Source organism: Dermacentor albipictus, chromosome 10 (genome assembly GCF_038994185.2).
Source record: "Dermacentor albipictus isolate Rhodes 1998 colony chromosome 10, USDA_Dalb.pri_finalv2, whole genome shotgun sequence".
Lineage (NCBI taxonomy): Eukaryota > Metazoa > Arthropoda > Arachnida > Ixodida > Ixodidae > Dermacentor > Dermacentor albipictus.
The window spans coordinates 10,400,129-10,412,713 of record NC_091830.1 but is presented as its reverse complement, the minus strand read 5'-3'; the positions used below and the strand labels follow the sequence as shown (position 1 = coordinate 10,412,713).

Sequence of the window (12,585 nt, the reverse complement as noted above, 5' to 3'; positions counted from 1 at the left end):
ATACCAGCTCTTCTGAAACTCGCACACAATGCATGCTACTTGCGGAAACCGGTCTCTTCAACTCGCGCCGTGTACCAAGTGCTTTCAATATTTAGGAGCACGGACTATTCTTTTTTTTTTCAGTGGAACGGAACCAGTTTAGAAGAGAACCTGTACCATGACAGCGCACAGCAATCATCGATTATGCTTTACCAAGATGACCGGGAATTAAGAGTGGTAAGATTCGTTAAGCACAAGAAACGAAACTAAGCTCATTCTGGATGGGCAGCGCCTCACGGCCCTAATGCGCTAATAATCTCAGCGTGCATTTTATTTTTAGAACTTCTTCTGTTTCAGGAGGGAATACTTAACCCAAGCTGGAGAATCGCGCCACTGTTATCGATCGAACGCTCTGAAAACGCTCCAATACCTCACATGGTCTACCGAGTTCAAGAAACGGACCATAGGAATGGTTAGCAGTGGCTTCAGTTTCTTGAGAGACGTTCCTGGAAACGTTAATGCATGTAATCGTTTTCTTTTATACAGTGGTTGCATTGTAGTACTCTTCCGGTTCATAGCTTAGATTTATTTATTTATTTATTTATTTATTTATTTATTTACGATACCTCAAAGATTCCGTAATGCGGCAGTCCTACACGAGGTGGAATTATAATGATGATGATAATAAAATAGAGATATGTGGACTACTTAGAAGAGCGCGGGATTAGTAGGAACCACAATGTCCGCAGGATGGTTACTGAGGATATCAGAATGTGCCTAGTTTTCATGTCAGTAAAACCACTTATAGGCTAGTTGATAGTCGTATCTCTAAACATCGCCTCCTCATTATCAATTGTGCAATCTTCTAATGTCCTGCGAGAACCCCATCGCCTCACAAGATACGGATTGTTGAGAGAAAAACCGTACCCACCGAAAAGTAGGTGTCCTTCTTGCTGAATTTGATTTTTTTTCATTGCCTTTTTCTTTCTAGATCTCGCTTTTCGTGACCTTACTGTCGATATTCCTGTGCTCAAGAGGGGCTATAGAGGATGTAAGTTTTTTTTTCTTTTTTGTGGCCATCAACAGTCACATTCGTGCTTCAAGCTTCAGGCTTCTCATTTTAACGTTCAACATAATGTCAGCTGGGAAGGCATAATCACGAAGGCCTATGGCTAGCGCTTTCATTTATTTATCACTTTATCTACAGCGCCACAAATGGCGTTACAGTGGAGGGAAAGATTGATATAGTACAATAAAAGGGGAAACAAAGAAAGAAAATACAGGGGAATTGTCATGTGCATAGAAACCTGTGATTACACAAGCACACACGAAAACAAACACTGCAAGAACGATCCACAAAAAAATAGAAAGGAGTAATTTTTGCTTAAACATAAACATACATCACAGGGCCTAGTAATCACGAGAATACATTATGTGAATTCGATGAAACTCGCTTTCGCATTAATTACGTTGCCCACGTAGATGCACTACTGGAGCAACGAAAAAAAATTTGCAGTTCCGGCAGCGGTAGCAACTTCTCGTGGTAGTTGGTTCCATTTCGGAATTGTCCGGGGGAAAATGACATTAAACCTTACAGTCTTCCACCTTATTTCTTTAATTTTGTTGACATGGTATCTTCATAAAGAAACATAATCAGGAGGAAGTAAGTACGTTTCACGCCGTAGACCTGTTTGTTAATGAAAAATATTATGCAGAAATTTCAGTCTTAGCATTTTTCTTCGCTTACCTAATGAAATCCAGCCAAGGTTCTCCTTTGCACGCGTTACACCGAACTGTCTTTGGTAATTTCCAAAAAAAAAACATATCAAACTCCTAAATTCTGCACTCTTTCTATTCACTGAATGTTATTTTTGAGCCACGGATCCCACACGGTACAGGTGTAATCAAACGTGGACTTAATATATGATGGAAACAATAGCTATTTAATTTCTGAAGGAAACCGCTTGGTATTTCCACGCAGGAAGCCTAATGTCCGGCATGCTTTGGCTATAATTTTTTCAATGTGGAGGTGGCATGATAGGTTGGGGGTAAATATAACGCCAAGGTATCTGCAGTCTCACACGGGAATTAGAGCACTAATGTTTAGCAAGTATTTGTAATTGTGGGCGAATCGCTTTTTTTACTAAACGACATGCGTACTGTTTTTTTTTTCCAAATTGATATGTATGCATGCCTCAAGCGCTGCACCACTCAACTACGGTGTTCACTTCATGCTGTAAAACAGTATAATCCTATTCATTAATAATAACGCTATAAATAACAGAACCATCCGCCAACAGGCACACATGGGAAGATAGGCCAGCATCTATATCAATATTATAAATCAGAAACAGCACTGGACCCAAAACGGCCCACTGTGACACTCCTGATGTGACATAAACCTCATGAGATCTTTTGTTGTTAATAATTACGCACGGACGTCTAGTACTTCACTATTCTTTGATCCAGCAAATTACTGTGGATTAATATTATACCATGAAAGCTTTTCAAGCAATAGGTGATGAGGTGCAACAGCAAAAGCTTTCTGCAAATCCAAGGAAATGACATCAATGGAGAAACCCATGTCTAATGCTCTTGCTAAATTATGTTTTAATTCAGTGAGTTGAGATGGATGAATAGCCACGTCTAAAACCATGTTGATTAGGGCTTAGCAATACGTGCGCGTCGAGGAGGTTCATAATAATAGTAAAAAGGATGTGTTAAAAATTTTGCAAATGCAACTCGTTTTTCTGAAATAGACAGATAATTTGGTACAGTACTACGTGGTCATGATTTGTGTACGGGTACAGCATGGGCTATTTTCCAGTCATCTGGCATGATGCTTAGTTCTAAAGATTTAGTAAAAATACCATGTAGATATCGGGACACAGGAGAAGCGCTTAAAGAGACAAAACCAGGAGGAAAATCATCCGGCCTAGCTGCCTTAGGTTTATCAAGGCGCTGGAGTGACAATTAATCTCCCCTTGAGTGAATCACATCATGATACATGCGTTCAGTACATTTGTGCCATAGTTCAGAAAAAATTTCACTTTCATGAGAGCGCCTCCCAAACGCTGACCCAAGGGACGAATTATAGCAATTGGTTTTAGCCACGCTATCGTGAACAACTGCACCATCATGGTCAAGCAAGGGTACTGAAATTTCGTTTTTGCGGCTAGTTTTAATAAAATTCCAGAGTTGTTTAGACCACTCCTTCATTCGCGAAATTAAAGAGTCAGACTATGAGTATTTTGATTGTTTCGTAGTACTCTTCAATTCATCTGTTGTTCTGTTTAGTTCTTCCTTGAAAGATGGCGGATTTTTTTTATAGGCTTCATAAGCATGCTTTCTTCTCCGACCAATTCTGCTTATTTCCTTGGAGAGTCACGGCTTGCTTTTACTTTGTCTTGATGCCAGCCACCACGACCGTACAAGCGGCTCACGCAACGCAAGCATTTTGTTAGTCAATACGAACCAGTGCTCACTGACGCCTTCCGATTCGGAAAGCGTTAGAAATGGGTCAGGGTATGCGTCCAGTGCAGATAATATCTCGTTTACAAGCGCTTTTCTATAGCTGTAAATACGCCGGCATCCGCTACTTAGTGTCTTTGCGTATCTGAGATTCATCTCACACAGAAGGACACTGTGATCAGCTATGCCCGGTAATACATGCGTGTTTTCTTGACCAGCTCAGGGTACGCTGGTCAAAGAAAGATCTCGCACACTCCGGTCACGAGTGGGCTGTGTCACTATAGCTGCGATAAAGCAAAGAAACGGCACATATTTATCATCTCTTTGCTCGTCATATCCGCTGCCTCACTAGGCTGTCTTTTAGAAGTGATTCAATTGAAAGGGCATTACTAAGCCCTCTCGTTCCTGTCCTATCCACGACGAGTTGGATCCAGTTGCCTGAGGTTGATTCGGATTGCGCGAGCACTAGGCGTTGCGTCCAAAAACGCGAAGAAAAATGGGCTCACTCGACCATTCTCGCAAATGCCCGAAACGGTTAACCGGTGAACCAATATCAGGTCGAGCAATAGTTTGAATGCTATACGGCAAACTGTCCATTCGTTTAGGGTAATTTTAGGGGGTACAGAGCTCGTCAAGTTTTTTCTTTTTTTGCTTTTTGTTTGTGGCCCTGATAACTGTACTTTTAAGTACTGTTAGCTTATAAAGTTTGACATTGAATTCGAGTCCCATGAAGCGTTGTTTGTTGTTCCTTGATTTGGAGAAGCAGAACATTGTGAAAGAACAAAACAGCGATTATTGTCACCTTACCAAATCACACATTTCATCATGTTTTATGAACGCACGCACGACCTATGCGGCTTCAAGACAACACTCGGTAGCACCGTTGTCCTTTGTACTTGGACCTTTGCAAGGGTCGGCATAATTATTTACACATAAACAAGGCGCCCTCCCGGACATGACCTTTTATTAGAAAGCCCAATTATTTTGCAACCATATGTGCGTGTGTACGCGTGTATGGTGTGCAGGCGTTTTAATAAGTTATTTCATACGTCCCTCATGTAATTTGAGAGAGAGAGAGAGAGAGAGAAGGGAAGACGGAAAGGCAGGGAGGTTAACTAGACTGAGTCCAGTTTGCTACCCTACGCGTGGGGAGGGGAATGGGGAGTGAAAGAGAAAGAGAGAGAACTTAAGTGTAGGTTGTCTATAGTCGGGCACTCAAGTCCGTTGCCTTCAGGTAGCGAAAAAGCGCTCTAACTGCTTTTTGGGCCAATGAGCTATGAGGCCAGGCTCCCAAGATCTTCGCTTCCGTGAATGGCCTGTCATCCAGTCTATTTAATGCACACTGGAGACTCTCACGTTGATTATCGAAGCGAGAACAGTGGCACAGAAGGTGACTGATGGTCTCTTCACACTTGCACTTAGCGCACATTGGTGAATCCGCCATTCCAATGCGGTAGCTGTAGGAGTTGGTGAAAGCTACTCCTACCCACAGCCGACACAGCAGTGTTGCGTCACGTCGTGGAAGGTTCGCTGGTAATGTAAGTTTTAGTGATGGGTCGAGACTGTGTAAACGACACTTAGAGTTCTGTGGTGTATGCCAGCAACCTAACGTGATTGCACGAGCAAGACTGCGAAGCTCTCTTGCAGCGTCGACTCTGGATAAAGGAATAAGGACTGTCGGTGAGCCAGCCTGGGCACGTCGGGCAGCGTCATCGGCGAGGTGATTACCAACGATGCCACAGTGTCCCGGCAGCCACTGAAATATGATGTCATGTCCTCGTTCAGATGTAATTCAGATGTAATTCAGATGTAATTTGAGGTAATATGTTAGGCGTATAGCCACAGACATCTAACTTTGAAGACAGCTTCTCTTTCTCTATTGGGCGCTTGTTTCTTGTTCATACCGCCTTACTTACTACATTCACCTGTACACTTTTAATGTAGTTTTACTTAGCATCCACTTAAGAAGAGAAACATATTTGCGAAATTTATTCACTTGCTATGTGAAATTATAGTGGCGCAAATAGCCTTGCGTGTCAACCTAAGACTTCCGTCGAGATGCTTGCTGGTGTTAACATCATTATTTATAATTTTCACTCAGTTAATGAAAAATCTTCAACTCGTTTCACATAAACGTAGTTGAAAAAATTATGTACTCTCTTAGTGGAACGTAGGTGGGACGATATTAAGAGTATAGTGGCCCAGATGCTCGCTGCGCGTGCATTTAGGCTCATATAGATGAATCCATTCTTAAAAAAAATTCATGGAGTCTGACCACGATCCTCTCTGTGTCCTATGATCTCGATACCGACGTATACGGTCGGACGCCAGTATCTTAATCATAGAAATGGCGTTCATACAGACCCCTGGATACCCCCTGTGTGCGTCTTTAATAAAGCTTTCAAAAATAACCACCGAAACAAGCATATTGCAGGCGAATCCACTCGCAGACTGGATACTGCATTTGCTAGTTCATTGTTGCTGCAGTACATCTGCAACAAGCTTTTGCTTTCAATAACTTTTCTAGAAATTAGTGTAGTACATAACATTGAAGCAACCTTGGCAAAGCTGCAGGGCTGGTAATGGACTAAATTTCTAACAGCCTTCACACCTAAGCTGATGTTGGCTGGGCCTTCTAGCTAGCGGATTTGACGAGAATCATAGCAGGTCACCTCCGAGATTTTCAACTAAACAATCTCGCGCCGCACAATCTCGGAGGTTACGCCAAAGAACCACAATGGTTGTCAGAGTTCAGGCTTGTGCGTCACTTGCGGCGAGTGGTAATGGCCGCGTTTTCTTTTTGTTCAATTTCGGTATCGAAACAGGAACTTTCCGCTAGCCGTCTGTAATGCATCGAATCGTATTTAAAATGCGAAATTCTGCGCGGAGGCTGCTGTATTTTACATTAACTGAAACTAGGCGTTTTACGTAGCCGCAAATTTTGTTGCAGTTGGCCTGCATGAACTACTACTTTGCTCTCATTCCCGTCTCATTCTCAACCCTTGCTCCTTACCCCCTGTGCAGGGTAGCCAACCGCAAGTAAATCTGATTAACATTCTTGCCTCTTTATATATACATTATTTCTCTCCTTGCCTAACTGCATTATGCTGAAAATACTTATTCGTCGCCTAAGTACAGAAATATACAGATAGAGACATTGACGATGACCCCATCTGTTCTTCAAACTCGCATGATTATGGGCCAGACAAGCGATTAAAGAGAAATAGGGACGCATACACACAATACCAACGGCCACTCATGAGACAACAAATTGTTAAAAAAAATACTATTTCTCATTTTTGGCACTGCACTGCAGATTGGCGTAATCCCAGGAACAAGCTTCCAAAGGAGTACGTCGCTGAAATCTATTTAATATCCGGCAGCCGCCACCAGAAACAGTTCAAGGAAGATAAAAATCTCATCGCCTACATGGCTGTACTGATGAACGCAGTAAGCTCAATATTTGGTGTTATTTGCGTGCATATTTCGCATATTGCTCTTCCATGCAACATATCTATGCAGTTCACCCTCTATGAAGTTATGCTTATGGAATGACCCATCGGATGCAGAAATGGGTACCGTATCCAAAACTGCCATCGTACATGTCTCAATTCCGATGTGGTCGATCTTTATCAGATGGCAATTTTAGGATTAGGGCGTATGTCGCGACAGGACATTGGTTTTTTTTCGGTACTTCTCTTTTACTCAGTCTTATACATTGCAATAATTCCTTCTTGCCACAAGGTCCTAAGAATATTTTGCAACCAGTACACTTTGTCTAGTAAGCCCTACTCGGAACTGTTTCTCAGGCACTCTTAACCCATGCTGCAGGCATCGTAATGGCCTAATAATAAGTCGTCACCATTCATCATATCATGAGGCTTTGCGAAATATACCGTGCAAAATATTACTCGGGCAAACACGCCGTACTTGTGAAATAACGGGCCGTCTATGTCTAAATTATAGCCATGTGAGTGCATTAGCCACTTTTGCATTAAATATGCACTCAAAAGAGAAAAAATCTGCTGTATACCTCACTTAGATTTCTATACTACCAATAAGGCCACTGTCACCATGAGAAGAAGTTTTATAAGCCAGAACAGACCTAAAAACAGCTGGCGTATAGCTGAGGTCGCGCAAGATGATCTGAACGCATAATGGCAAGATTTAAACGCTGGGTGGTGTTTCTGTCTCAATAAAAAAAAGATGTACTCACAAGGAATCAAGGACCCCAATGAAAATTATTGACTGGTCATTTCCTGGAATATTTGTGACCTCAGTATTGCCTGCTTTTCGGCAGTTAGAAAAAAAGAAAGCTAGCTAATATTGCCCTTTCAATACTAATTTATAAACCGTCGTTTTAAACACTTTGGATCAAGTTGCCAGAGTAAAAGCGCGAGTTAATTTTCATGCCATTTATGATCTTCATAATTGCACCAATTTTCTAGGTGAACGTATGGTACGAAGGAATGACCAAACCAAAAATCAGGACCAAAATTGTGGGAATTTCACGAAACAAAGTAAGTATGAACCTTTCTAAACCAGTGAGTACTACAATATAATGCAGCTCTAGAGCTGTATTAGTACTTTATCATCACACTCATAATTATCTAATATTGCCCACAAATCCATTATAGAAGCAAACAGACTTCAGGACACCCCTTAAAAAGAGAGCTGTGTTAATACGTCTTCTCAAAGCATCAAGACTAATTACGTATTAGAACATGGAATGATCCATACATCTTATACCGCAAGATTCAGGCAGCATCTGACGCCAACCTAACCCAAACGTTTGGACACGTCTGAGAAATTATCCCTTCTCGGAAAGCTTTAAATAGGGTTCTGTTCATGATATATAAAAAATCTTAATTGTAGCCATCGTCACATATATAAAACGTTATAACGGCTACTCGAGCCTTTGATTTTTATCTTACGTATTCCTTTACTCTAGAGTCAACAGAATGCACAGTAGCATGTCAGCGGTAATATGCACACCTGTCAAGACATATGCATTATAATAAATAGCTTCTCTCTCTTTCTCTTGTGGATCAGCACGAGACAACTAAGATGTTCATTCTAGATCCTGAGGACCTCAGCTAGAGGTTTGAAGAAAAAATCGACTAGACCTCGTGATCGAAACACAGCTCATCCCACATCCAGCGCTGTCACTTCATTTGCTCAGATAACCGGGAGGACTGGTCGAAAAATCATTGTGTTAATATTCGGGTTCATTGTTTTCGATTTTTATTTTCCGAATTTTTTTTGTTTTTTAATTCGACGGATAAATTTTGTCGTGGTTCCATCAATATATGTTCAAAGGGAGGGGGAAAAATAATGTTTTATTTGTGTTTGATTTACGGTTGACTAATTTTCGGGTGAAGTACCGTTATTGTCTTTCGCAAGTATCTTGTTCAATAACTATGCGTGAAAGTGCTGTATGACTGCTACAAATTGTGCCGTTCAACACTGTGGCAGTTTCATTCAATACATAGAATGCCACTGCTCTTGAAAAGCGGTCACATGACGTGGCTATGCAATAATTACGAATGAGGGCATTTGAAATTTTAACGCAAATAACATTAGTTTTCATTTATAATATAATGCAGATACCACCCCCATGCTAGCAGTGCAAGAAAAAATTATCGATTCAATACAACGTCATTTTAGCAAAACTGTACTTCCGCAGTTGATCCATCACAGTGGCACAGCGTGAATACACAATTATAGGCCTGGATCTGAGGTGAACCTCTTCAGATAAAACGAAATTCTGTAACTAACCACGTAATTTTGGAGTTAGTTTTAATCCAGAAATATGAATCAGGTAATTAGAATCTATATCTTGACAGCGGATGGCTGTAATGGAACGAATATATAGGGCCATCTATAATATTGTTTGCTGTTGAAAAGGTAAGCATGACGAGAGCGCGGCAACTATGTCTCAAACATGCATGAAACCTCTTTAAAGGCGCCTGCTTACTAATGCTGCCGGCAATGACGTCCTTGTAAGATATGAACGATACCTTTCTCTTAGAAGAATGGTTGTTCTACAATAAAAGGAAGCTCGGTTTCACGTTCTGTAAACCTGTAACTCCTTAAAACCTAGCTGATAGTTTCGGGTGCGTAACACATGTGCTCTGCATTGTTGCGCAAATTAAAAGCCATATAGAACCGAAGCCCTCAAATAGTACAACTTAATAACAACCGGATGGTTTACAGCCCTTGTTAAGCTCCCGAAAATCAGTTTCTCTTAAAATTTGAGTCGAATATTTGTGAGTGTTTTGCAGTTCAAACTTCGCCAGTTTGGAAGTGTTTGCTGGACGTTTATCATTGACTTACTGCGTTCAAGGTCGGTCACACACGGGAACTTTCGATTGCTACAACCCGATCTGGATTGAGCTTGATCCTGATCAGGTGACAATGGACAGATACTTTAGGTGGGGATTTTTCTTGCTCCACATCTGGTCAGTCACAATTCCTGTGTGGTGATCGAGCTTCTCGATCCCGATCCTACGTTGACGTCTGAACTGCGATGTTTAATGCTTATTAGGTGTATTTTGCAAGTAATTCGGACCCACTAAGCGTCATCTGGTGTGACATAGATCATCCAGTTTGATCGGCATCGTTGGACTGTGTAACAGCGATTATCGTTGATCGCGATAGAACATTTGATCACTACAGTGCCTGTGTGACATGAGTATGAGACAGTAGAAGAGGAGCACCGGCAGTAGGTGACATCGCGCCCACTGAACGACGTAAATAAGGAACAAACTGCGCGGTAGCCCTGTAGGTCTATTGCAATGCCACATTGATATCTTTCTTTTTTCAGGATCTCCGAAATGAAGTAAGAGCCGGCCGCTACTTGAACGGCCGCCTCACTTTAGGCAAATTCATAGAACACGTAAATAAAAACTTGCCAGGAAATTCGGACGTTGTCTACGTGATCACCGAGTAAGTGCGCTGGTCAGATAGTGCTGTGCGAGTAAAATGGCTTCGTTTGAAAACCCTGTCCGGCAAGCTTTCAAGTGTTCGCGTGACTTTCAGGCGCACGCAGAGGTTTTACCATTGTGCTTGCCGCTGAGCTTTGACGTATTCGGGGAAGTTTTTCGGGCGAGACTTTGCGTACACGGCCGGCATTTCCTGACCATGCAGAAATAAAAGTTTCACAGACAACAAAACATATAAAATCAACGAAGGTCCGCAATTCGTGACAGCGATGTGGCAATAAACGCGAAAGCAGAGAGTTCTCAAAATCTACTAGCAGAACTGAACATCCTTCAAAAAGGTCATGTTGCATGGGACAGTTTGAAGGACAGTCCAAAAATAAAACACCCACGGACATAAACAAACGTGTCAAAAACGGTCGACAAAAAAAGCCGTCGCGAACACAAAAATTAGTATGCGTGGCTGCTGTCTTGCGAATATATTATTGCTGGATATATATATATATATATATATATATATATATATATATATATATATATATATATATATATATAAACGAGAAGAAAGGGGCTTAACCGAGGGACCCGATATTTATTAGTCATATAATGAGAAGCCAACAAACACTGACACCAAGTACAACATAGGGGAAATTGCATGTGCTTAATAAATGAAATAAAGTAATGATAAATTAATGGAAATTAAAGTGGATGAAAAAACAACTTGCCGCAGGTGGGAACCGAACCCACAACCTTCGCATGTCGCGTGCGATGCTCTACCAATTGAGCTACCGCGGCGGCGTTTCCCCATCCACTTTCTTGGGTATTTATGTGTACTAGTAGAACCCTGGGAGTGTTAGCCAGCGCCCCCACTCAGAGACCTTGGCGGCGGACGTGGAACGTCTTTTTTGCCGCAGGCGTCACGAGAACGTGATCTTTTTCGGGTGAAGGCAACTGGTCAATAAACCCACATATGCTACCTGAAGGCATCAATGTTGCCGGATTCGAGACCCTCGTTATGTAATAAACGAGAAGAAAGGGGCTTAACCGAGGGACCCGATATTTATTAGTCATATAATGAGAAGCCAACAAGCACTGACACCAAGTACAACATAGGGGAAATTGCATGTGCTTAATAAATGAAATAAAGTAATGATAAATTAATGGAAATTAAAGTGGATGAAAAAACAACTTGCCGCAGGTGGGAACCGAACCCACAACCTTCGCGACATGCGAAGGTTGTGGGTTCGGTTCCTGTTTAACAAAAAAAAACCATTACTTCATACATAAAACCTGCACATGTAATCTATGTTCACAGGCAACTCTAAAGCACACTAAGGCAATAATGAAATGACGAATTATATTTGCTGGATTCCTTCATCTACTTTAATTTCTTTATCTGTTTCCTCATCTTCTGTCACAGGTTTTATTTAATGCCAATCTTCCTGAACGCAGATGTCCTATTATGCCCGGTTCCTGCATAACACAAAGAAATAATATTGGCTCAGAGACATCTATAGATAACACCAATCTCTTTAAGTTTACGTCTCAATTTTTTATTATTTACATACAATGATGGGCTACACATAACATACAGACGAGGGGCCCAAAGTCAAACACTAGAACGGGACCTTTTGTTAATAATAAGAATGTGGAAACATGTGGAAAATGAGCAAGGTAGGTAAAAAACGCCGTAAAACACAACACAGACAAATTAGCCAAACGAAAAACAATTGTCAGTATACAATCCTATAGTGCATAAACATACCGGCAGAGATACTGTAATGAGCGATTAAAACTCAGTTATACATTTAAATAGCTGAACGGCATCTCTAAGTGCCTGAAAGCATGAATATTTAATGGTGTTCGGTCAAGCAGTGCATAGTTCTATAGCCGCGAATGATGACGGCATTTCCCCTTAGTTAGAATGAATTACAGGCCGTAGACAATTTCAGTTACGTGCCAACCAAGTATTATTACATTTTTAAATGAGATTTCTGGAACGAATGAACTCGAATGTAAGCTTTTTAGTAAGTAAGTTATAAAACATAATTGCCAGATAATAGTCCACAATTATGACCACAAAAGAACAAGAAGGATGTCGTTTTCACGAAGTAATGGTGCTGCTAGTCGTGATAAAGCCGCTGGTAATAATAATGCGTGTTGATTGTTTTTGTAAGTGCTGAACACATGAGGT

At 41.2% G+C, this 12,585-nt stretch overlaps 1 protein-coding gene across 2 annotated transcripts in view; it reads left to right on the top strand.

Annotated features, from left to right (window-relative positions):
• Positions 1-12,585, top strand: part of LOC135917894 (venom metalloproteinase BumaMPs1-like) — a 33,607-nt gene that overhangs the window by 3,636 nt on the left and 17,386 nt on the right. For both annotated transcript variants that reach the window (XM_065451512.2, XM_070527324.1), the window contains exons 3-8: positions 124-216; positions 337-451; positions 971-1,030; positions 6,767-6,900; positions 7,899-7,970; positions 10,277-10,398. In XM_065451512.2, coding sequence (XP_065307584.2) covers positions 124-216; positions 337-451; positions 971-1,030; positions 6,767-6,900; positions 7,899-7,970; positions 10,277-10,398 — 596 coding nt within the window. The remainder of the gene's footprint in view (positions 1-123; positions 217-336; positions 452-970; positions 1,031-6,766; positions 6,901-7,898; positions 7,971-10,276; positions 10,399-12,585) is intronic.